The sequence below is a fragment of the Oryctolagus cuniculus genome, chromosome 19 (assembly GCF_964237555.1).
Source record: "Oryctolagus cuniculus chromosome 19, mOryCun1.1, whole genome shotgun sequence".
Lineage (NCBI taxonomy): Eukaryota > Metazoa > Chordata > Mammalia > Lagomorpha > Leporidae > Oryctolagus > Oryctolagus cuniculus.
Window position 1 is genome coordinate 33,624,236 of NC_091450.1, and position 24,596 is coordinate 33,648,831.

The window sequence follows — 24,596 nt, forward strand, 5'->3', positions numbered from 1 at the left end:
CGGCCTCGGGCTCGGTTTTGAGTCTTACCCGGGTCAGAGGGTCCTTGGCCTCAGCGGCTCACGGGAACAAGGGGTATTTATTTATTTGAAACCAGACTTGGCTCGTCCATCGGCTGGCTCACGCCATAGATGGCCACAGCGGCCAGCACCAAGCCAGGCAGAAAGCGGGGGCTCCATCCGGGCCTTCCGGGGGTGCTGGGGCCCAATCGCTGGCCGTCCGGCTCCCCGCTCTCCCGGGCACGTTGGCAGGGCGCTGGACCGGGAGTGGAGCAGGGGATTTGGTAGCTCAGCCCACCGCGCCACAAAGCCAGCCGCTGGCTTTACGCACCCGTGCCTCCGCCAGTCCCCGCCCGCACCCGTGCCTCCGCCGGTCCCCGCCGCCAGTGTCCACGTCGCAGCCCGGAGCCCAGAACTCCATCCTGTTCTGGGCGGCAGGGACCCCAGCCTCGGCCACCACCCTGCCTCCCAGCGGGCGTCGGCAGGAAGCTGGGTGGACCTGGGCCTGGCTGCCCAGCGTGGGGTGCGGCTCTCGGCCACTGGCCTCTGTCGCGTCTTCCGGCGCTGTCTGGACTGGGTGTCGCGGCTGCTGCGTGGTCCTGACTCCTGCCGTCTTCCTCCAAACGCGGGGACCGACCTGCCGGCGCCGAGCTGGGTCTTCCCAACTGACAGACGGACACAGCAAGTGCCGCCGGCTGTGGGCGGCCACGAGGCTCCCAGCACGTGGTGCCGCGGGCTGAGCGCGGAGCGCACTTGGTCCCGGGTACGCCCACGTCACAGGGCGGGCACACCTCTCTTGCCCTCACACCCTCGGCCGTGAGCTGGAACTTGCGAAGCCCCCTCCTGGCAAGGTCACTTCCCAACACGCAGCCCGGGGGCCTGGGACAAGCGTTTGCCCACAGAGCCTGGCCCAGATACTTGTCTCTGGGTCCTTTTTCCGCTTTTTAAAAATTGTATTTATTTGAAAGGCAGGATTAAAGCAAGACCTTTGACCCGCTGGTTCTCCCCCAGATGGCCCAGGGAGCCGAGCGAGGCCGCCTTCACGTTTTTCCCTGCAAACCCTGACTCGGGGCGTTAGCGTGTCAGGGATAAAGCAGGTCCTGGGCGTCCTCCATGCGGCCACAGATGGGGGGTCACAGATATGGGGGCCACAGATGGGGGGTCTAAGGGAAGGCACGCGCTGGCAGGAGACCTGCGTGTGGGAGACACCTGGCTTCTGCGCTCTGCCCGTAGCCAGGGCTGAAGCGGCCGCACGGCCTCCCCTTGGGGTCACCCAGGGCCAGCGGGCGGCCGGAGCACCTGGCTTTCCTTCGGCACAGAAGCGCTCTGGGGCGGGAGGGTCTCCGGCGACCCAAGCGTCGTGGCCGCGTTTTTTATGTTTATTTACTTGGGGGGGGGGCGGAACCTCCATCCGCTGGGTCACTCCCATCTGGGCCCGGCCAAGTCCGGAGCCGGAGCTGCGTCCCGGTCTCCCAGGTGGCCCATCAGCTGCCAGGGCAGATGCACTCCCAGGGCCCTGCACCGGGCGCCGCGCACACGGGGCTGCCAGGGTGGGCTGCAGGGTGACCCCGAGTGCCCCCTCTCCGGCCGCGCCCGAACCAGCTCGGTGCAGCCGGGCTCCACCCGCGCCTCCGCGGGCCCGGGCGGCATCCACCGCCAGGAAGAGCCCCCGCACCGCGCGTGCGGGGAGCCGGGCTCCGGGGCGCTCGGCAGACGCGTGAGGCTCGCGGAGCTCCCGGGATCCCAGACGACCCCGCGCGGCCTGGCCCTCGGCGGCCGCCGTCGCTCACCACGAGCCGGCAGCGGGGTCACGTGATCTCGCTTCCCTCTCTGGTCACGTGGCTGCCGGCGCCGGGTCACGAGGACAAGCCCGGGGCCCAGGGATCTGCCCGGCCGGAGTCATCCCGCGGGCTGGCCATGGCCAACGTCTCCAAGAAGGTGTCGTGGTCCGGCCGCGACCGGGACGACGAGGAGGCGGCGCCGCTGCTGCGGAGGACGGCGCGGGCCGGCGAGGGGACGCCGCTGCTGAACGGGGCCGGGCCGGCTGCCGCGCGCCAGGTGAGGCCGTGGCGGGCCCGCGGAGGACGAGGGGCGCGGGGCGGCCCGGGGGCGGTGGGCGGCCGGAGGAGGACGAGGGGCGCGGGGCGGCCGGAGGAGGACGAGGGGCGCGGGGCGGCCCGGGGGCGGCGGCCGGAGGAGGACGAGGGGCGCGGGGACGGGGCGCGGGGACGGCCGGGGGGCGGTGGGCGGCCGGAGGAGGACGAGGGGCGCGGGGCGGCCCGCGGAGGACGAGGGGCGCGGGGACGGGGCGCGGGGACGGCCGGGGGTGGGGGCGGCTCCGAGTCCGGCGCCCCTCCAGGAGCTGTCGCGCACTTCTGCCCCAGTGCGGGCCCTGAAAATGGTGAGACCGCGTGTGGCCTCCTTCCTTGTCTGGGACCCCGGAGGACGGTCGCGGTGGCGGTGGCAGCTCGCTGGGGGCGGGCGAGGCCGGGGCTCCGCCTGTCAGTCCTCTGCGCGGCCAGGGTGGGCTCGGGCGGCCTCACTGCCGTGGGGGCGCCGCTGGTGCACCTGCCGTCGGGTGGGGCGATGACAGGGGCATTTACCTCCTGGCCGTGGGTCTTCCTCTGCTTCGCCGGGTTTGAAGATCGGGACGTTCCCGTGCCTGGGGGCCGCCCGGAGGAGTGAAGCGGGCCTGTGTCCTGCGGGGTGACCTGAAGTGACCCCCTTGGAAGTGGATGGGCTGTGGGCGGTGGCTTCCTCCCTGCCGAGTTTCTGTTTCTTTTCTCTGAAAAGAAAGCAGATAGGAGGGACTTGGCTGTGAGGACCGGCCGGGAGCGGGGGAGCTGCCTGGGTTCTGTGGATTCACAGGGGGCTTGTGTGGGGGGGAGACCTGTTGACTCTCCCCTGGAGCCCATTGCTAGCTGGGTGTTGGTGCTGAGTGCAGGCGCTCAGCCGGCTGGCCATCGCGGTAAGGGCACTGTGCACCTGCTGTCTGGCCAGCGCCCCGCAGCTTTCCTGAGGACGCGCAGGTGCGTGGAGCGGCTCCCCCCATGGTGGGGGGCGTGAGCCCCACGGCAGGGAGGTCCTGCCGTAGTTGGGGTGCACCGTGGGGCGGGCAGGTGGGCCTGCTGGGCACAGGGGCTGCCTTTCGCTTTGTCATCTTGCAGCCCCCAGCGGTCCTGGAGGGAGACCTGTCAGGCCTGGGCGCGCCTGTGCCTCCCTTCCCGCATCGAGAGAAAAGCTGGCTTAGCGGCGGCTCCGGCAGCACCCCCGCGGCCGTCACGAGGCTCTTGGTGCCGGTCGTTCCCGGCCGCGTCAGAAACGGCAGCAGGCAGGTGACTCACCGCCGGCGCCTGCCATTCGCCGCTGACTGCGCCGGCAGCTGACGGCCACCTGTTTATTATCTGAGAGGCACAGTGACTGCAGGGGAGGGAGAGACAGAAAGATCTTCCATCCGCTGGTTCACCCCCCCCCCCACACGGCCAAGCAGCCAGGGCTGGGCCAGGCTCCGTCCTGCCCTGCCACGTGGGTGCCGGGCCCCAAGCCCTCGGGCTGCCCTCTCTGCCTTCCCGGGCACCTAGGGAGCAGAGCTGGGACCGGAACTACGCCCCAGGGTGGGACACGGTGCTGCCGCAGCCCCGTGGGGGAGGGGCTGGGCAGAGCGCAGGGGCGCCCAGTGGTCAGCTGCTTTCTGGAGCGCCAGTTCGAACCGGAACACAGCCCCGCTGACAGGCGCCTTGCGCGTGTGCCGGCTGCGGTGAGCCGAGCGAGGGCTCCTGCCTGGCTGCCTCCTGGCCCCCAGGCTTCACCGCAGGAGCTACAGAGTTGCCCCGTGGCATGGGCACGCCGGCCTGGTGGGCGCCAGCGGGGCAGCGTGGGCCCCAGGCCGCTCCCAGCTTGCCGAGCGTGGGCGCCTGAGTGACCACGCAGGTCACTCGCTGCCTGTCTGGCGCCGGGTAGGGGAGAGCGTGAGGTCAGCCAGCAGTCACGGTCATGTGTTGGGCAGGGGGAAGTGGACTCAAGGTCGCCTGGTGTGCACAGGTCCCGTGTTCCCCCCCTCGCAGCGCCCCCCAGTGGCTCCATCTTGAGCTGCTGCAGCACCGCCCCAGACCTGGGGGCTGTGCCCTGCCGGTGGGCTCACACCTCCTCCTCTGAAGCCCCCCAGCCCCCCAGCCCTGCCTGGAGGTGCAGGGCATGGCTGGGGTCCTTGAGACAAACGGCCTGTGCATCAGCCTTGTGTGGAGCAAGTCTGTAACTAAGTCGCATTTAAGGAAGAAAGACCGTGAAGGGGCTTTTCTGTGGCCAAAGCCGCTTCCTGAAGGCCCTGGGGGAGGCCCGCCTGTCCCCGCCCCCGGGCCGAGGCTGTGGCCGGGTGCTCGGGCTTTTGCATTTGTGGTCGGGCCTCCGCCCACCCTCCACGTCTCGTCTCGCCGGAGCCTGTGAGCAGTGCTGCCCGTGCCCAGACCCGTCCAGGCCCCTGTGCCTCTCTGTGGTCAGCGAAGCTGCAGAGATGGCCCAGGCAGAGCTCTGGAGTCCCACGGGGAGCCATGGGGTGGTGTTAGCCTGTTGCTTGTCTGTCGGCACAAGTGGGATAAAGGAGCCACTCGCCTCCCATATCGGGCTGTGGGCGCCCTCCCAGCCCCGCCGCCGTGCGCAGCCGCCTGCTGGTGCCCACTCTGGGAGGCCGCGGGTGGTGGCTCAGGTACTGGGCCCCTGCCCTGCACATGGGAGACCTGGATGGAGCTCCTGGCTCCTGGCTTCCACCCGGCCCAGTCCACCTCACGGGGCTGTTGTGGACTTTGGGGAGTGAACCAGCCCATGGGAGATCTGGGGATAAAGCCACTGGCCGGCCTGCTGCCCGTCCCACCCAGGCCAGGCTGCGTCTCCCTCAGCTCTGCGCGGCGGCCCACTGCGTCGTCCTGTGCCCGACTGCCTGGCTGCCCGGGGCCTGTGGAGCACGCCCTGAGGAAGCGACCGGCCTCGGGGTGCTGGTCACACTCGGCCAGGGTGTCCTTCCTGTGCCAGCGCCATGGCCGGCAGGATCGTGCCGGGAGGGGGGTCTGGGGGTGTGCCCGTCACGGCTGAGGGAGGAGCAGGTGAGCTGCCGTGGTGTCAGCGTCCCGACCCTGGGGTCTCTGCTGGGACGCAGGCGAGCTCACCTGGGTGAGGGCAGGCGGAACCGAGGGAGCCTGGGAGCTGGAGGGCGGGAGGCGCGTGGCCCGGCCCACGCCCAGGCCTCGGGCTTCTAGCCACAGAGGGCCGGGGAACGGGAACTCTGTTGTTTCAGTCCGCCCGGTGTGGCACAGGGTCACTGCAGCCCCGGGAGGCCAGGCCCTCGCCAGTGCCGCAGGGGCCCTGTTCACGCCAGGCCCTCCGCTCCTGGCTTCAGACCCCCGGAGGAGTCGTTCCTGTGTCCCTGCAGTGTCTGCACTGTCGCTGTGTCCGCCTGGTTCGGCTGACGCAGGCGTGACCGATGCCCTGCGTCCGCTTCCTGTCCCGGTGGCCCAGCTGTTGCTGGCAGCGGCTTCTCTGCTCATCCTGCCACGCGGGGCCAGGGAGTGCGGCTCGTCCGCCCGCCCCTTCCTCCTGGCGTGACCGTGGTGGGGGCCCTGCAGGCGCGCCCCCTCAGAAGAGCCAGGTGGGCTTGTTGAGAGCCGAGGTCGCTTCCCTGTGGAGCAGCCTGTGTGACCCAGAGGCCTGGCGGTGGCTCCGTGCTGCATCTGCAGGGCCGATCGGCACTGCACAGGAAGCCAGGCCGCGTCCCCGGGGCCTCCTTGCCGCTGAGCTCCACTCCACTTAGGTACTGACTTTTTTTTTTTGATTTTTTTTTTTGACAGGCAGAGTGGACAGTGAGAGAGAGAGAGAGAGAGAGAGAGAAAGGTCTTCCTTTGCCGTTGGTTCACCCTCCAATGGCCGCCGCGGCCAGCGCGCTGCAGCCGGTACACCGCGCTGATCCGATGGCAGGAGCCAGGTGCTTCTCCTGGTCTCCCATGGGGTGCAGGGCCCAAGCACTTGGGCCATCCTCCACTGCACTCCCGGGCCACAGCAGAGAGCTGGCCTGGAAGAGGGGCAACCGGGACAGAATCTGGCGCCCCGACTGAGACTAGAACCCGGTGTGCCGGCGCCACAAGGCGGAGAATTAGCCTAGTGAGCCGCGGTGCCAGCCAGGTACTGACTTAAAGATTTATTGTTTCAGGCGCCATGATCAGGCTTCAGATCAGTGCAGTGCCCCGGCCGTGGCGGCCACCTGGGGGGTGAACCAACGGGAAAAAAAGGGAGAAAAAAGGAAGACCTTTCTCTCTGTCTCTCTCTCTCTCATTGTCTAACTTTGCCTGTCAAAAAATATATATTGTTTCACTTATTTGAAAGGCAGTGTTACAGGGAGAGGGAGATCTTCCACCCGCTGGTTCACTCCACAGGCGGCCGGGCCGAACCAGGAGCCTGTGTCTCCCGCGTGGGGGGAGCCCAGGGACTCGGGCCGTCCTCAGCTGCTTGCCCAGGTGCATCAGCAGGGAGCTGGCTCGGGAGCGGAGCCGCCGGGGCTTAAACCGGTGCTCCAGTGTGGGCTGCCGGCGATAGGCGGTGGCCTGACCCGTGGGCCGCGGCCTGGAGCTCAGGAGCCGCCGCGCCAGACCAGCCGCTGGGGCCCTCTCCGGTGACAGACCCGGGCCTGCCGATGCCCCCTCCGCCCACCGGGTAGGAGCAGGCACACGCGGTACACAGACGGGTGGACGTGGCCTAGGAGAGCTCCCCGAGCCGCTTCTCGTCCTGCCTGCTACCCTGCATTGCAGAGGGGCGTTAACCAAATGGAGCCTTGGGGTGTGGCCAGCGGGCACCTCCCGCATGCGGCTGTAAGAGGGGTGAGGGGCGCACACCTCTGTGCACGAGGGCGCGTTCAGCCGGGTCCCTGCGGCACCCTCACACCTCGTCCCCGAGCCTGGCCTCCTGCCCGATCCTTGGCGTCTCTCCTGCTGAAGGTCCGAGGCGGGGCAGGTGAGGCCCTGTGCCTGGCAGGTGCCTGTGAGTCTGTCTGCTCTCTGCTCCTGGCGGGGGCGGGGCTGGCTTCTAGAAGGCGTCCTGGGACACCCCACCCAGACCCCCTCTGACCACGTGTCTGTGAGGGCCAGAGCTGCCCGGTCTGGGGTCCACAGTGGTTTCTGTCCTGGGATGATGGGACACCCGGAGAAAGAGAGCTCACAGCTGGGGACCAGGGCCAAAGCCCCGCAGGGGAGGCCTGGCCACCTGGGCTCCCTGGGGTCCAGCGTGCTGGGCTGGGAAGGTCAAGTTCTAGAAGCAGTTCAGGGACCATGTGTTCCGGAGGCAGACCCCTCCCACCCCTGGCTGGCCAGGTCCTGCCCCACCCTGGCTGACTGGGCCTCACTTGTGTCATCGGGAACCCTGCCTGCCTGCAGGGAGCGCTCAGGCCCCCAACTCCTGCTGACAGTGCTGTCGCTGAGTGCCCCGACTCCTGCCGCCTCTTCTCTGCTGGGCCCACTGCTAGTCACGCGAGTGCAGGGTGCCCCCGCGGTGGCTCTGCTCGGCCCAGGCACTTGCCCCGGTTGCCCTCCCCCCTCCCCACGACGTTTGCCGACATCCAGGAACGCGCTGACGTCCAGGAACGCGCTGACGTCGGGGAGGGCGAGCGGGGCCCGGGCTCCCTGCTTCAGACGAGAGTCAAGGCACAATCCCTGACCGAGAGGCGGCCGCGGGGGTGGTCTCCAGCCCCTCGTCCTGGTGCTGGCAGGGTCTGTCTCATCCGGAACTTGATGGGGGAGGGGTGTGGGGTCCCCCACCGGGACCCTGGGGTGACTGGAGCAGCCCTGGCCCTGCGCCGGTGCCTGCTCCCAGCACGAGGTCAGCGCTGCCACTGCCCGTGCTCACGAGCTCTCTCCGCCTGCAGCCGCCTCGCCCTGCCGTGTTCCGGGTTGGACAGATGAGCAGCGTGGAGCTGGACGAAGAGCTTCTGGACCCGGTGAGCGGTGGCCTCGGCCGGGCGGTGGCCCCGCAGACGGAGCCCAGGGCGGGGCGGGGCGCAGCCTTGGGGAGTAAAGGGGCGGGGTGTCCCTGACCCCTGGAAACCCCGGAGAGAAACCGGACGGTTTCTCTCCGGCCCCAGCCGCGCGCCCGCCCTGGGAGGAGGCGGTTCGGCGCCGGGAGCTGTTCCGGCTGGGTCGGGTTCGAGGCGGGGTGCAGGAGTTCCCCGTGTGCTGGGCGCAGGGTGTAGACTCTCCCTGTTTGGTGGGTCTTTTCATTTTCCTGAAGACGTTCTTGGACGCACAAAAGGTTTGAAGCGGACAAGGTCCAGTTTGTCTTTCCGCTGTGGTCTGTGCGCATGGCGCTGTAGCTGAGGTTCTCTGAACAGGAAGCCAGCATTGGTTCCCAGTGGGCGTGGCCTCCCTGGCTCCGCCCCCGGCGCAGTGGTGTGCCCCGCGTTGGGTGTGCACAAGCGGGGCTGCTCCCCCACCCCAGGAAGGTCGTGCCCATTCTGGGCCTGTGCCAGTGGCACAGCCACTAACGAGGCAGGCGGAGTCCTTCGCGCTCAGGGTCCAGGACCTGCCTTTTGTCCAAGGTGGATGTGTGGTCAGGCCAGGAGGGGCCTGATCTTGTGGGTCCTGTTCTGTTGCGTCTTTTTCTTTTTTAAAAAGTTTGTTTTATTTATTTGAAAGACAGAGTTACAGAGAGAGGTAGAGACAGAGAGAGAGGTTGTCCATCCGCTGGTTCACTCCCCAGGTGGCTGCAATGGCCAGAGCTGCACCGCGTGCCAGCCGCTGCTGCTTCTTTAAGCTTGCTTATGTGAAAGGCAGAGACACAGAGAGAGGAGGAGAAAGAGACACAGAGAGAGGGAGAGAGGTCTTCCATCTGCTGGTTCTCCCCCCAAATGGCTGCATCAGCTTGGGCTGGGCCAGGCTGAAGCCAGGAGCCAGGAGCTTCTTCCAGGTCTCCCTTGTGGGTGCCGGGCCCAAGCACTTCCCAGGCTGTCAGCAGGGACTTGGATCAGGAGTGGAGCAGTGAGGACTCGAACCAGCACCCCTGTGGGATCCTGGCACAGCAGGTAGCGGCTTAACCTTCTATGCCACAGTGCCAGCCCCCGCCCCCCCCATTTTCTTCTAAATTGTGTAGGCTTAGTGTTTGATCCATTTGCATGAATTCCGGGTGTGGCTGTCTGGTTTCACCAATGCCACTATCAGAAAGACTGCTCTTCTCTTGTCGCATTGTCCCCCACCACTGTGGAGAAGCCCTGGGCTGCGAGCGTCGGGGTTCACCTGCGCACCCTTGGCGGGCTCGAACCCAGCCCGTGCCGGGGAGGCGGCAGGGCCAGGGCTGCCGCGCGGTGCGCGCTCTCCTCGCCTGGGCTGTTGGGGTCCTTGTCGACGTCTGCGCTGCAGAGCTGAGCTGGAGCGCGCTGGGGGGGAACGCCCGCGCTGTGAACCGAGGTGTTTCCCGTGATCAAGTCTCCGTTCCTCCTAGAGTTGGAGGCTTCAGTGTCCAGTGCTGGGCTTGCCTTGACCCTCAGGGTGCCTGCGTGCTGTGGGCTTGCTGTGGACGCCCTTGAGGAAGGCCTGCGCGTGTGTGCACTGTGAAGAGGTGTTGGATCTTGTCGGCCCCTGCGTGTGTCTTGGTCGTGTCCTCCGCTCTGTGGAGAAGGCGTAGCGCACCTGGTGACGTGGCTGTGGAGCTGGGTGGGGGCCCAGGTGGGGTGGCTCGGCCCCGGCCCCCCATCCGGCTCAGGACTGCAGAGTGTGGACTGGTGGTGGGGGTGGCTCGGCCCCAGCCCTTCATCCGGCTCAGGACTGCAGAGTGTGGGCCCTGGTGGGGTGGCTCGGCCCCGGCCCCCCATCCGGCTCAGGACTGCAGAGTGTGGACTGGTGGTGGGGGTGGCTCGGCCCCGGCCCCCCGTCTGGCTCAGGACTGCAGAGTGTGGGCCCTGGTGGGGTGGCTCGGCCCCGGCCCCCCATCTGGCTCAGGACTGCAGAGTGTGGGCCCTGGTGGGGGTGGCTCGGCCCCGGCCCCTCGTCTGGCTCAGGACTACAGTGTGTGGACTGGTGGTGGGGGTGGCTCGGCCCCGGCCCCTCGTCTGGCTCAGGACTACAGTGTGTGGACTGGTGGTGGGGGTGGCTCGGCCCCGGCCCCCCGTCTGGCTCGGGACTGCAGAGTGTGGGCCCTGGTGGGGTGGCTCGGCCCCGGCCCCCCATCCGGCTCAGGACTGCAGAGTGTGGGCCCTGGTGGGGTGGCTCGGCCCCGGCCCCCCGTCTGGCTCAGGACTGCAGAGTGTGGGCCCTGGTGGTGGGGGTGGCTCGGCCCCGGCCCCCCGTCTGGCTCAGGACTGCAGTGTGTGGGCTGGTGGTGGGGTGGCTCGGCCCCGGCCCCCCGTCTGGCTCGGGACTGCAGAGTGTGGGCCCTGGTGGTGGGGGTGGCTAGGCCCCGGCCCCCCGTCTGGCTCAGGACTGCAGAGTGTGGGCCCTGGTGGGGTGGCTCGGCCCCGGCCCCCCGTCTGGCTCAGGACTGCAGAGTGTGGGCCCTGGTGGGGTGGCTCGGCCCCGGCCCCCCGTCTGGCTCAGGACTACAGTGTGTGGACTGGTGGTGGGGGTGGCTCGGCCCCGGCCCCCCGTCTGGCTCAGGACTGCAGTGTGTGGGCTGGTGGTGGGGGTGGCTCGGCCCCGCCCCCCCCGTCTGGCTCGGGACTGCAGAGTGTGGGCCCTGGTGGGGTGGCTCGGCCCCGGCCCCCCGTCTGGCTCAGGACTGCAGAGTGTGGGCCCTGGTGGGGTGGCTCGGCCCCGGCCCCCCGTCTGGCTCAGGACTGCAGAGTGTGGGCCCTGGTGGGGTGGCTCGGCCCCGGCCCCCCGTCTGGCTCAGGACTGCAGAGTGTGGGCTGGTGGTGGGGGTGGCTCGGCCCCGGCCCCCCGTCTGGCTCGGGACTGCAGAGTGTGGGCCCTGGTGGTGGGGGTGGCTCGGCCCCGGCCCCCCGTCTGGCTCAGGACTGCAGAGTGTGGACTGGTGGGGGTGGCTCGGCCCCGGCCCCCCGTCTGGCTCGGGACTGCAGAGTGTGGGCCCTGGTGGTGGGGGTGGTTCGGCCCCGGCCCCCCGTCTGGCTCGGGACTGCAGAGTGTGGGCCCTGGTGGTGGGGGTGGCTCGGCCCCGGCCCCCCGTCTGGCTCAGGACTGCAGAGTGTGGACTGGTGGGGTGGCTCGGCCCCGGCCCCCCGTCTGGCTCAGGACTGCAGAGTGTGGACTGGTGGGGTGGCTCGGCCCCGGCCCCCCGTCTGGCTCGGGACTGCAGAGTGTGGACTGGTGGGGGTGGCTCGGCCCCGGCCCCCCGTCTGGCTCGGGACTGCAGAGTGTGGACTGGTGGGGGTGGCTCGGCCCCGGCCCCCCGTCTGGCTCGGGACTGCAGAGTGTGGACTGGTGGGGGTGGCTCGGCCCCGGCCCCCCGTCTGGCTCAGGACTGCAGAGTGTGGACTGGTGGGGTGGCTCGGCCCCGGCCCCCCGTCTGGCTCGGGACTGCAGAGTGTGGGCCCTGGTGGTGGGGGTGGCTCGGCCCCGGCCCCCCGTCTGGCTCAGGACTGCAGAGTGTGGGCCCTGGTGGGGTGGCTCGGCCCCGGCCCCCCGTCTGGCTCGGGACTGCAGAGTGTGGACTGGTGGGGTGGCTCGGCCCCGGCCCCCCGTCTGGCTCGGGACTGCAGAGTGTGGACTGGTGGTGGGAGTGGCTCGGCCCCGGCCCCCCGTCTGGCTCGGGACTGCAGAGTGTGGGCCATGGTGGGGTGGCTCGGCCCCGGCCCCCCGTCTGGCTCGGGACTGCAGAGTGTGGGCCCTGGTGGGGTGGCTCGGCCCCGGCCCCCCGTCTGGCTCAGGACTGCAGAGTGTGGGCCCTGGTGGGGTGGCTCAGCCCCGGCCCCCCGTCTGGCTCAGGACTGCAGAGTGTGGGCCCTGGTGGGGTGGCTCGGGTTTGGTTTTCCGGGCTGCCCTTGGCTCAGGGTCGTGTTGCGTTCCCTCTGCTTCTCTCTGCCTCACTCTCCTGCGTGTCTGCCTTCTCCTTCCACAGGAAATGGACCCTCCCCACCCCTTCCCCAAGGAGATCCCACACAACGAGAAGCTGCTGTCCCTCAAGTATGAGGTGGGGGCTGCCTCCCCCTCCCCGTTCCTCTGCTCTGCCCTGTGCCCTGTCCCCCAGCCTCTGGCCTGCACTCCCCAGCGTGGGCATGGGTGTGGCGTGGGCGTGGCGTGGGCGTGGCGGGTGAGCCACCTTGCCTACCGTCTGGTCTGCAGAGCCTGGACTACGACAACAGTGAGAACCAGCTGTTCCTGGAGGAGGAGCGGCGGATCAACCACACGGTGAGCAGGCCGGGCGCCCGGGCACTGCACCTGCTCCACCCGCCTCCCCTCTCCCCGGCCTCCGTGTCCTGAGCCCCCTCTGCTCTCCTGGTGTTTGTGGGAGCCCTGGGGTGTGTGACACGCGACCCTGCTGCCAGGCTCCGTGGGAGAGCGTGTCGGGGCAGGCTGTTCTGACTGACAGGTGTGGTGCCCAGATCACCAGCTGAGCGTGGGCTGTGGGAAGTCCCCCTCCCAGCCTTGGCTGGAATCCCAGGAGCCTCCAGGTGGCCCAGGCCCAGCTGCCCCTTGTGGGAGCGGCCACACAGCCAGCCCTGCGTGCCCTCCCCCAGGCCTTCCGGACGGTGGAGATCAAGCGCTGGGTCATCTGCGCCCTCATCGGCACCCTCACTGGCCTGGTGGCCTGCTTCATCGACGTCGTGGTGGAGAACTTGGCCGGCCTCAAGTACAGGGTCATCAAGGACAGTATCCTTTGGTCTGCTCTGGCCGGGCAGGGGGATTGTCCCAGCCACGGTTGAGGGTGGCAGGGGGTGGACGGTGGGCCGGGGGCGTCCGTAACACAGCCCGTCAGCTCTGTGGCCCCAGGAGTGGGGAAGGAGGGGCCGATGTGGAAGCCCCAGCCCTCCTTGACGAGCCGCAGACATCGACAAGTTCACGGAGAAGGGCGGGCTGTCCTTCTCCCTCCTGCTGTGGGCCACACTCAACGCCGCCTTCGTGCTCGTGGGCTCCGTGATCGTGGCCTTCATAGAGGTGCGGCTTTGGGAGGCCCTGGGGCACCTCGGCGACTGGGTGGGGACCCCGCCAGCTCAGCCACGCCCACTGCCCCACTGCCTGGGGAGCGTGGACACCTGTGCCAGCGAGAATCGCATGGCAATCGGTAGAGCCATGTGGCACAGACCCGAGACCGCCCAGTGACACGAGACCATCCTGTGGCCCCACCGCACACTCCTGGCCCTGCACTCCCTCCCCCCGTGCTGGCTCCCCGCCCGCACCCAGGCTCCCGTGCAGCATGACACACACACACACACACACACACACACAGCCTGTGCCAAGGCCCCCGGGAGGGTGGGAGAAAGAAGGGGCAGCATCTGGAGCCTTCTGCGGGTGCACAGTGCTGGCCTCTGGGCAGCAAGCCCTGGTTCCTGCCTGGCACTGCCCTCTGCTGCCCACCCGGGGGTGCACGGGGACCTCTGGCTCTCCCCCGTCAGCACCTCCCGGTCCACAGGTCCCTCCATGTCTGGGGTGGGGAGGAGGAAATGACTACATCGTGACACAAAGCCTCTTCCCGGCTCCCCAGGCCCCCTGTGGCTCCCCGGCCTGGCCCCCCGGGTCAGCTGTGCTCCCTCCCCCTTTTAGCCCGTGGCTGCTGGCAGCGGGATCCCCCAGATCAAGTGTTTCCTCAATGGGGTGAAGATCCCACACGTGGTGCGGCTCAAGGTGAGGAGGGCCCTGCGGACCCCAGGCAGGTCCAGCCCCACCCAGGCAGTGCCTGCTGCTGACAGGGTGCACGCGGGGCTCGGTGTCCTGTGAGTAGCACGCACGCGCCGTGCCGTGGAGCCGTGGGTGTGGGTGAGCTTGGTCCTCGCAGCCCCACGGCCAAGGCTCTGCCCAGGCGGTGTCCTGCGGTGAGCTGTGTCTGGTTTTCAGTGTCCTGTCCCTCTCACCGCTTTTAGCGTTGTCTGTGATGTCCTGGCCACCCTTCCTCCCAGGGCCGGTTCCATCTGCACCGCCAGCGTCCCTGGGCCTGGCGGTGGGCAGGGCCGTGGGGGCCCCTGGGGGGCAGGGAGAGGTCAGCTGGCAACCACAGGGGCCCCTGGCAGCAGGACAGGGTCAGCGGGGGGCTGCTGGGCATGGCCGGGGCAGAGGGCTCCCCCTGTCGCCTGGGAGGGCTGGCGAGCCTGGGCTCAGCGCTGGGGAGAGAGGCCCCTGCCCTTGTCTGCTGGGCCAGGTGGGAGATCGAGGGCACGGTGGGCACCAGCCCTGGGCTGCCGTGGGGGCAGGGGCCGCGCTGTGCACACAGTGGACGTCGCCCCACTCGCCCGACGCTGCCCTTGCTTTCCAGACCCTGGTCATCAAGGTGTCCGGGGTCATCCTGTCCGTGGTCGGTGGACTGGCCGTGGGCAAGGTAACTGTGGGAACCACCCTGGGCCTGGGAGGGCGGCCGTGGCCGGGCGTGGCGTCTGAGCACCCGGCCTCTGCCCCCAGGAAGGGCCGATGATCCACTCGGGGTCTGTGATCGCTGCCGGCATCTCCCAGGGGAGGTCGACCTCGCTGAAGCGAGATTTCAAGGTGAGTGCCCCCGCGCCCGCCCTGACCTTGACCCCGTGGCCTCTGCACGATCATTCTCCACCGTGTCCAGGTGGGGTCTCTGCCTGTGGGCGTGGTCAGGAGCTCTGAGCAGCCTCTCCCGGGAAGGTGCACCTCTGGCTGGACACGGAGCACTGGGGGCGTTCAGCGGTGCCTTAGCCATGCCACTGCCCTGGGACGGCCCGGTCTCCTCGGTGTCGCCAGTGCCGGGGTCTCCTGCCTGGGGTTAGAGACGGGGTTTTCAGTGGACCACGTCGGGTGTTCTTTAGGCCCCTTGGTAGCCTCTCCTGCCCGTGCTGAGCCCACGTCACGTGGGCCCTCTGTGGCTCGGCGTGCCCGAGGCCCACGGCCACCCTCTGCCTGTCCCGTTTCAGATCTTTGAGTACTTCCGCAGAGACACTGAGAAGAGAGACTTTGTCTCGGCTGGCGCCGCGGCCGGGGTGTCTGCCGCCTTTGGAGCCCCCGTGGGTGAGGAAGGCCCTGCCCGGCCTGGGCTTCTCCCTTGGGAGCCTGTGGCTGAGCAGGCCGGGAGGCCACAGTCCGCTGGGTGTGGGAGGCAGCAGTGGCACGGGTGCCCCAGGCCTGCGTGCTGCTTCAGGCCTGCGCCCGCCTCCCAGGTGGGGTCCTGTTCAGCCTGGAGGAGGGCGCCTCCTTCTGGAACCAGTTCCTGACCTGGAGGATTGTGAGTGCCACAGCCACTCCTGCGTGGCGCCCTGCGTCCCACTGCCCCCACCCCTGACTGCGGCACCCCCGGCCCAGCCCCCTCCCCAGTGCCCTGCGGCCGCGGGGGGCGGGGCTCAGGCACCGCCGTCTCTGCCGCAGTTCTTTGCGTCCATGATCTCCACGTTCACCCTGAACTTCGTGCTGAGCATCTACCACGGGAACATGTGGGACCTGTCCAGCCCCGGCCTCATCAACTTCGGGAGATTTGACTCGGAGGTAGGCCCGGCCCCGCCCGGCCCGGCCATGCCGGAGCCCGTGGGGGGAGGGGGGGTCTGCGCAGTTCAAGCTCCTGCCTGTGGGTGTACAAGCCCCCCCCCCCCCCCGCAGGGCCCAGCTTGTCACGTGGCTGCCACACGGCCCGGTGCTGAGTGCCGGGGTAGAGGGTCCCAAGCACAGCCTGTCTCTGGGGATGAGTGGGTTCCGGCCAGCATCTGGGCTCAGGGGCCGTGTGCTGCAGTCACTGGCTCGCGTGGGCTCCGCCCTGGCTGGGAAAGCCACCGTCCTGTGGGCGTGGGGGTCCCGGGCCGTGGGCCCTCCCGCTCATCTTTGCTGCTTCCCTCTGTAGAAAATGGCCTACACCATCCACGAGATCCCCGTCTTCATCGCCATGGGCGTTGTGGGTAAGGGCCTCCCAGGGTCTGGACCGTGGCCTCCCTGCCTGCGGCTTCCCAGGTCCCCACAGGCAGCGGCCGGCCTGCAGGAAGAACCAAAGCCTCCGCCGCCCGCCTCTCCCCCAGGGCCACCTTCCTCTCTGCCCCAGCGTTGAGTTCGGGGCTTTTCTGGCTCAGGCACCCTGGAGATTTGGGCGTGCAGAGTCCCTGTGTCTCCCACGTGCTGCCATGCGCGGCCCGCAGGCGGCCGTGCTGGGTATTCTCGGCTCTGGTTTGATGGGCACCTGCCGCCCGAGGCCGCGTGTGGAGTCTTCCGCTTGTGCCTCCATCACCCTCCACAAGTGTGGTTGGGGCGTTGTTGGCCTGGGGTCTCTGATGCCGTCACCCTCCGCAAGTGTGGTTGGGGCGTTGTTGGCCTGGGGTCTCTGATGCCATCACCCTCCGCAAGTGTGGTTGGGGCGTTGTTGGCCTGCGGTCTCATGCTCTGGAAGGGAGGCGGAGCCGTGCGGTGTGACGACGACGACGAAGCCTCTTGGCAGGCCCCGCCCCTGACCCCAGCCTCTCTGGGCGTAGGCGGCGTGCTCGGAGCTGTGTTCAACGCCTTGAATTACTGGCTGACGATGTTTCGGATCAGGTAAGGAGGAGCCCCTGGTGTGCCTGTGCCGGGTGCAGCGGCGCTGGTGTCGGGGAAGGCTCACGCAGGCAGGGCCGCGCGGGAGGCTAGAGGGCTGCGGCGGCCCCTGGGCAGCCTTTGGTTCTGGGAGAGCGCGCCGCCGTTCTGCTCCGGCGCCCGGTCCTCACACCAGTTCCCACCGCGGGAACCGAGCTCTGAGGAACACTGCCTCGCCCCGGGGGCTGCTCCGCCCCTCGCGCCCAGTGCAGCCCCGCTCTTGGCCGCAGGTACATCCACCGGCCCTGCCTGCAGGTGCTCGAGGCCATGCTGGTGGCCGCCGTCACCGCCACGGTGGCCTTTGTGCTCATCTACTCGTCCCGGGATTGCCAGCCCCTGCGCGGCAGCTCCATGTCCTACCCCCTCCAGGTAGCCGGGGGGCCCGGGCGGGCGGGCTGGGGGGACAGGCTGCGGAGTCAGCTGGTCAGGGGCCACGCTGGGCCGCCCAGGGCCGGAGGACAGAAAGCGCCAGCGTGTCCGGCTCAGCCCGACCTCGGTCTGCAGGGGGCTCAGCCCGTCTCGGGCGCTGTGGCCCTGGGCGCGGCGCTGTGGCCCTGGGTGTGGCGCTGTGGCCCTGGGCGCGGCGCTGTGGCCCTGGGCGTGGCGCTGTGGCCCTGGGCGCGGTGCTGTGGCCCTGGGTGTGGCGCTGTGGCCCTGGGCGCGGTGCTGTGGCCCTGGGTGTGGCGCTGGGCCGCGTCTCCCCGTGCTCCTCCTGGAGCTGCATCCTGCTGAGAGGCGTGAACACAGGGCACTCGGTGCTCATGGCAGCCCCGTGTCTGTCCCTGGGCGCTAGGGGCAGCATCCTGGGGCGGGGGGCGGTGACGATGTTGGACGGTGGGTCCGGGGTGGCTGTGGCAAAGGCCGTGGGTGACCAGCTGCGTGGCCCTGGTTCAGCCCTGCTCTGGGCCGCTGTCTCCCACGCACCCAGGATAGACAAGCTGTCCAGCCCAGGGGCCTGCTGAGCGGCCCCCGCATCCAAGGCTCGCCAGGCCTGCTGTGTGGCCTCACCTGGTGCTGTCCGGGCCGGCAGTGCAGGTCTGTGTCCACGGCCCCTGGCGCATCTGCCTGTGTTTCCTGTCTCCCAACCGCGCAGCTCTTCTGTGCAGATGGCGAGTACAACTCCATGGCCGCGGCCTTCTTCAACACCCCGGAGAAGAGCGTGGTCAGCCTCTTCCATGACCCGCCAGGTGCGTGGGCAGCGCGGTGGGGTGCGCTGGGGAACGGGCGCTGCGGTTGGGAGCTGCCGGCACCAGGCCGTCCCCCACCTCCTGGGTGAGGTTGCTCGTGGGTGGCTGGTGACCCCACGCCGAGGCCATGTCCCGGCCTCGCCCAGCCACGCATTCTTGATAAAAATGCAGACCGTGCTGTCACCTCCCCGACCGCGGCCCTCGGCCTCCCTGAGCACCCCACAGCCCGCGCAGCGCCTGCCCGGTGCGGGGAGCAAGGCCCCTGCGGCCCTGGGCATCGCCAGGCGTCACGCATGTGTCCGTGGCCCGGTGTCTGATGAGCGTTGCTCAGTGTGGTTGCTGGCAGCTGTGACCCCGCCCCACGGACCACCCCTCCCTGGTCCCTGGTGTGCACCGCGTGCCCACCTTGCCCCCGGTCACCACCCCGCCAGCCCTCCTGCCCACGGGCCCCAGTCCTGCGGCACCGAGGCCCTGGTTCCCTCGGGAGCCCTGGTGGCTGGGTGTGGCCGTAGGCGGCCGCATCTCCATGTCCCTTGCCTCCAGGAGGGCTGAACTTCTGACCCACAGGGCCTGACCTCTGGCCCCCGACCGTGCCCAGGCGTGGAGGGCAGGCCTGTGGGTGTTTCCCGGTGCTTCAGTGAGGAAGGCCTGGGCGGCGCTGGGAGCCCGGTGCCCACTTGCAGGCCCAGGTGCCCCCACCCAGGGCCCTGGTGGGTGTGGTGACCCTCCTGGATCCCTTGGGTGCCGGTAGCTGCCGCCCATAGCAGCCCCCCCCCACAGCCCCTCCCAGGCCTTGCACCTCTGTCTTCTGGGGCTGCAGGGGCTGGGGCTCGGGGCACGGCCGTGTGGCCTGCGTGCGCCTGGGCCTAGCAGCCCCTGTCCCCCCAGGCTCCTACAACCCCCTGACCCTTGGCCTCTTCACGCTGGTCTACTTCTTCCTGGCCTGCTGGACCTACGGGCTCACGGTCTCTGCTGGCGTCTTCATCCCGTCCCTGCTCATCGGGGCCGCCTGGGGCCGGCTCTTCGGCATCTCCTTGTCCTACCTCACCGGGGCCGCGGTGAGTGTGCCGCCAGCCTGGGACCTCTTGGGTGGACGCTCAGGCCTTGTCACTTTGCCGTGGACGGAGGGTGGGCCTGGCGTGGCTCGCGGAGCCGTGGACGGAGGGTGGGCTTGGCGTGGCTCGCGGAGCCGTGGACGGAGGGTGGGCTTGGCGTGGCTCACGGAGCCGTGGACGGAGGGTGGGCTTGGCGTGGCTCGCGGAGCCGTGGACGGAGGGTGGGCCTGGCGTGGCTCGCGGAGCCGTGGACGGAGGGTGGGCCTGGCGTGGCTCGCGGAGCCGTGGACGGAGGGTGGGCCTGGCGTGGCTCGCGGAGCCGTGGACGGAGGGTGGGCTTGGCGTGGCTCGCGGAGCCGTGGACGGAGGGTGGGCCTGGCGTGGCTCGCGGAGCCGTGGACGGAGGGTGGGCCTGGCGTGGCTCGCGGAGCCGTTCTGAGAATGTGGTGATGCTTCCCTTTCTTCCTCTCCCTTCTTCATTTTATTTTTTTATGTTATTTATTTATTTATTTGAGAGGTAGAATCACAGACAGCGAGAGGCAGAGACAGAGAGAGAGGTCTTCCTTCTGCTGGTTCACTCCCCAAATGACCTCAACGGCCGGAGCTGGGCCAGTCCAAAGCCAGGAGCCAAGAGCTTCTTCTGGGTCTCCCCCACGGGTGCAGGGCCCAAGCACCTGGGCCATCCTCCACTGCTCTCCCAGGCCCCGCAGGGAGCTGGGTCAGAAGTGGAGCAGCCGGGACTAGAACTGGCGCACTATGGGATGTCGGCGCTGCAGGCAGAGGATTAACCTACTGCACCATAGCGCCAGCCCCATCTCTTCAATTTTTTTTTTTTTAAATCACATATTTATTTACTTGAGTGTTAGAATTCCAGAGAGGGAGAGACAGAGGTCTCCCACCCCCTGGTTCACTCCCCGATGGCCACAGCTGCAGGGCCCGGGCCTGGGCCAGGAGCTCCTTCCCGGTCTCCCACGCGGTGCAGGGGCTCAGGGCTCATCCGTCCTCTGGAGCTGGGCAGGAAGTGGAGCAGCGGGTCTCGAACCAGCGCCCATATGGGACGCCGGCGCCTCAGGCCAGGGCGTTACCTGCTGTGCCACAGTGCTGGCCCCATGGCAGATTTTTAGTTTGCGTCATAGCCACTCTGAGTTTTTAGCAGGAAGTGACTACAGGGAGCCGCTCTGCCCGGCCCCCGTGGGGCTGGGGCCTCCCAGTCCCCGCTCTGCCCGGCCCCCGTGGGGCTGGGGCCTCCCAGTCCCCGCTCTGCCCGGCCCCCGTGGGGCTGGGGCCTCCCAGTCCCCCCTCTGCCCGGCCCCCGTGGGGCTGGGGCCTCCCAGACCCCCCTCTGCCCTCCCCCGTGGGGCTGGGGCCTCCCAGACCCCCCTCTGCCCGGCCCCCGTGGGGCTGGGGCCTCCCTGTCCCCCCTCTGCCCGGCCCCCGTGGGGCTGGGGCCTCCCAGACCCCCCTCTGCCCGGCCCCCGTGGGGCTGGGGCCTCCCAGTCCCCCCTCTGCCCGGCCCCCGTGGGGCTGGGGCCTCCCAGTCCCCCTCTGCCCTCCCCCGTGGGGCTGGGGCCTCCCAGACCCCCCTCTGCCCGGCCCCCGTGGGGCTGGGGCCTCCCTGTCCCCCCTCTGCCCGGCCCCCGTGGGGCTGGGGCCTCCCTGTCCCCCCTCTGCCCGGCCCCCGTGGGGCTGGGGCCTCCCAGACCCCCCTCTGCCCGGCCCCCGTGGGGCTGGGGCCTCCCAGTCCCCCCTCTGCCCGGCCCCCGTGGGGCTGGGGCCTCCCAGTCCCCCTCTGCCCGGCCCCCGTGGGGCTGGGGCCTCCCAGTCCCCCTCTGCCCTCCCCCGTGGGGCTGGGGCCTCCCAGTCCCCCTCTGCCCTCCCCCGTGGGGCTGGGGCCTCCCAGTCCCCCTCTGCCCTCCCCCGTGGGGCTGGGGCCTCCCAGACCCCCTCTGCCCTCCCCCGTGGGGCTGGGGCCTCCCAGTCCCCCTCTGCCCTCCCCCGTGGGGCTGGGGCCTCCCAGTCCCCCTCTGCCCTCCCCCGTGGGGCTGGGGCCTCCCAGTCCCCCTCTGCCCTCCCCCGTGGGGCTGGGGCCTCGTTTTGTTTTTCCTTTCTCCACCTCAGTTGCTCAGACAAGACCAAAAGCTGTAAGAGCCACAGCAGGTGGTCCGCACTGCCCGGCCCCTCCCCCGGGACGCAGCAGGTGGTCCACACTGCCCGGCCCCTCCCCCGGGACGCAGCAGGTGGTCCGCACTGCCCGGCCCCTCCTCCGCTCCCAGCCCGCCTCTGCTGTCTGTGCTGAGATGCGGGTCACAGGCCTCGGTGGTCTCGCTTGAACACCTGGTGGCTCTGTACATTCACAGTGACAGCAGCCTCCACTGCCATCTAGAATGTTCCAGAATGTTCTCTCCGTCCCCCAAAGCATCCCTGTGCCCGTCAGCCCCAGCCCTACCTCCATAGCACGGGCGCACACGCGTGCACACCCACGGCCTCCCTCTGCCCCTGGAGTCAGTGATTAGGTCACATGACCTTCCCTCGGCGGAGGGCCTGCCCCTGGTGCGCGGGCACTTCTGCCCCGCGGCCTCTCCTCCGCGTGGGGCGTGGGGCATCGGCAGCACGCCGGCTCGTCTCCAGGACTTGCGTGGCACGGGGTGCCGTGGGGGACCTTGGTGTGTGTGGGCCGTGGTGGTCGCTGCTGTGGGTGTGGGTGTGAGCTCCGACGCCCCCTCCGTGTCCCCGCAGATCTGGGCCGACCCTGGCAAGTACGCGCTCATGGGCGCCGCCGCTCAGCTTGGTAAGTCCAGGCTCTGCCCGCGTGGCCGTGCCCGCGTGGCCGTGCCTGCGTGGCCCCGAGGCTGACGCCCGGCCCCGCAGGTGGCATCGTGAGGATGACGCTGAGCCTGACGGTGATCATGATGGAGGCCACCAGCAACGTGACCTACGGCTTCCCCATCATGCTGGTGCTCATGACCGCCAAGATCGTGGGCGACGTCTTCATCGAGGTGCGCTGGGCCCGGGGCGGCGGGCGGGCGGGCAGGCGGGGCGGGGCGCGGCTGGGCGGGGCTGGGGGGGTCGGGCGGGGCGGGGCCGGGCTGGGCCGGGCGGGGCTGGGCGGGCGGGGCGGGGCTGGGCCGGGGCGGGCGGGGCAGGGCGGGGCTGGGCGGGCGGGGCGGGGCTGGGGGGGGACGGGCGGGGCGGGGCCGGGCTGGGCCGGGCGGGGCTGGGCCAGGGCTGGGCGGGCGGGGCCGGGCTGGGCGGGCGGGGCGGGGCGGGCGGCGGCGGGCGGGGCTGGGCGGGGGACGGGCGGGCAGGCGGGGCGGCCCGGGCAGCGCGTGGCTCTGCCCCCCCAGGGCCTGTACGACATGCACATCCAGCTGCAGAGCGTGCCCTTCCTGCACTGGGAGGCCCCCGTCACCTCGCACTCGCTCACCGCCAGGTAGGCGCCCGGCCGCCGCCCACGGGCCTGCCCACCGCGGGAGCGCGGGCCCTGCGGCACGCGGCCTCCTCCCGGGCTCTCCTCTCCGGCAGGGAGGTGATGAGCACCCCGGTGACCTGTCTGAGGCGGAGGGAGAAGGTGGGCGTCATCGTGGACGTCCTCAGCGACACGGCGTCCAATCACAACGGCTTTCCCGTGGTGGAGGACGCCGGGGACTCCCAGGTACCGCCCCGCCCCGGGAGCCGCCCGCCGGCGCCTTCGCTCACAGCTGTGCGGGGCAGCTGTGGGTGACAGGAGGGGGACTCGGCGCGGGCCGGGGTCAGGGCTGCCCGTCGGGGTCCTGCGGGCGCCCGGCCGAGCAGCCACAGGCCTGCTTCCCCGCAGCCGGCGCGGCTCCAGGGCCTGGTCCTGCGCTCCCAGCTCATCGTCCTCCTGAAGCACAAGGTGCGAGGGGGCGGGCAGGCGGGGCGGGCGGGGCGGGCGGGGCGGGGGCGGGCAGGGGCGGCCCCGGCGGCTCTGACGGCCTCTGCCGCAGGTGTTCGTGGAGCGCTGCGGCGTGGGCCTGGCGCCGCGGCGGCTGCGGCTCAAGGACTTCCGGGACGCCTACCCGCGCTTCCCGCCCATCCAGTCCATCCACGTGTCGCAGGACGAGCGCGAGTGCACCGTGGACCTGTCGGAGTTCATGAACCCCTCGCCCTACACCGTGCCGCAGGTACCTGGCGCGTGGGCGGCCGGGCCTGGCGGGGGGTGCGGCGCCCTGACGTCCGGTGCTCCGTGCAGGAGGCGTCGCTGCCCCGCGTGTTCAAGCTGTTCCGGGCGCTGGGCCTGCGGCACTTGGTGGTGGTGGACAACCGCAACCAGGTGAGCTGTGCGGCAGGGACCCCGCCACGCTGCCCCAGTGCAGCAGGGACCCCGCCCACGCTGCCTCAGTGCGGCAGAGACCCCGCCCACGCTGCCCCAGTGCGGCAGAGACCCCGCCCCACGCTGGCCCCAGTGCGGCAGAGACCCCGCCCACGCTGCCCCAGTGCGGCAGAGACCCCGCCCCACGCTGGCCCAGTGCGGCAGAGACCCCGCCCACGCTGCCCCAGTGCGGCAGAGACCCCGCCCACGCTGGCCCAGTGCGGCAGGGACCCCGCCCCACGCTGGCCCAGTGCGGCAGAGACCCCGGCCCCACGCTGCCCCAGTGCGGCAGAGACCCCGCCCACGCTGGCCCCAGTGCGGCAGAGACCCCGGCCCCACGCTGGCCCCAGTGCGGCAGAGACCCCCGCCCCACGCTGGCCCCCAGTGCGGCAAGGGTCCCGCTGCGAGTGGGTGCTGACGCCATGCGTTGCTCCCGCAGGTGGTCGGGCTGGTGACCCGGAAGGACCTGGCCAGGTACCGCCTGGGCAAGGGGGGCCTGGAGGAGCTCTCACTGGCGCAGACGTGAGGCCCTGGCCCTGCCCTCGGCACAGCTCCCCCGGCCCCTTTGTGCCTCCTCCCGGGGTCCCTGGTCTCTGGGCCAAAGCCTCCTTGCTCCCGGTGCGGTGGACGCGAGCGTCGGGCAGAGCTGTGAGCACAGCCGCGCCCCGGCTCGTCACCTGCCCTGTGCCTCCACCTTGCTCCTCTGGGCCGGGGCCCTCGGGGTCTCCTGCAGCAGCCCCCCGCTCCCGACCGAGTGCTCCCTGGAGCCAGCAGGAGGGGCCGGTGTGAGACGGACAGGCTGCACCTGTCACCTCCGTGCCTCGCCCCACCTGGGGCGCGCCCCCCCAGGGAGCCCTGCCTGCACCCCGGGCCGGGGTCTCGGGTCCAGCTCACCACTGTCACTTGAGCCTCGGACGTGGGCATTGTGCGCAGGGGGCGGCTTCCTGCTGGGCCGGGGAGCCCAGTCCAGAGTCCCTCTGGGACGCTGGAAGCCACCTCTGTGTCCTGCCTGTGTCTGCCACAAGGTGGCGCAGGCCCCCGTGGAGGCTCAGCGCCCTCCCCAGGGAGAAGCAGAGGAGCCGCCAGAGACAACCAGCACTGCCTCCCCTCCCCCGCCTGGACCCTGCTCCTGCACCCAGGCCATGTCGGGTGGGGCCCCCGCGGGCCCTGCGAGAGGGGGCTGCCCTCACTGGGGCCCCGGCCACTCGCCTGGGCGGGGTCCAGCCTGGACAGAGCCCAGTGCGAGACACAGCCCGCGGGACCTCACAGACGGAACCAAAAACGCATGTGCAATCCCCGTCCTTGGTCGTTTTGTACTGGTTGCGTGTTGCAATGGTGATGTTTTGGATATATCAGGTCAAATAAAACGGACTTGACATTCACGGGTTTC

The 24,596-nt window shown here is 70.0% G+C and overlaps 1 protein-coding gene across 2 annotated transcripts; it reads left to right on the forward strand.

The window, feature by feature from the left end:
* Positions 1 to 1,777: 1,777 nt before the first annotated feature.
* On the forward strand, positions 1,778 to 24,588 carry CLCN7 (chloride voltage-gated channel 7). Of its 2 annotated transcripts, NM_001082211.1 has the most exon segments (25): positions 1,778 to 2,055; positions 7,898 to 7,969; positions 12,037 to 12,108; positions 12,261 to 12,326; positions 12,656 to 12,788; positions 12,964 to 13,073; positions 13,680 to 13,760; positions 14,386 to 14,448; positions 14,529 to 14,612; positions 15,005 to 15,098; positions 15,248 to 15,312; positions 15,453 to 15,569; positions 15,919 to 15,973; positions 16,538 to 16,598; positions 16,865 to 17,003; positions 17,728 to 17,821; positions 18,710 to 18,879; positions 21,613 to 21,664; positions 21,745 to 21,872; positions 22,221 to 22,306; positions 22,399 to 22,528; positions 22,691 to 22,750; positions 22,842 to 23,018; positions 23,087 to 23,167; positions 23,646 to 24,585. In NM_001082211.1, coding segments are annotated over 25 exon segments (2,418 nt in total). In that variant the 5' UTR covers positions 1,778 to 1,914; the 3' UTR covers positions 23,733 to 24,585.
* Positions 24,589 to 24,596: the final 8 nt, after the last annotated feature.

What these genes read in the sequence shown, in the direction of transcription:
- CLCN7 (XM_051830241.2), top strand. Translation starts at nt 1,915, where the DNA reads ATGGCCAACGTCTCCAAGAAGGTGTCGTGGTCCGGCCGCGACCGGGAC. An exon ending in AGCGGCGGATCAACCACACG is followed by an intron (nt 12,327 to 12,655) that starts GTGAGCAGGCCG and finishes GCCCTCCCCCAG; the next exon opens with GCCTTCCGGACGGTGGAGAT. An exon ending in CCATGTCCTACCCCCTCCAG is followed by an intron (nt 17,004 to 17,727) that starts GTAGCCGGGGGG and finishes CCAACCGCGCAG; the next exon opens with CTCTTCTGTGCAGATGGCGA.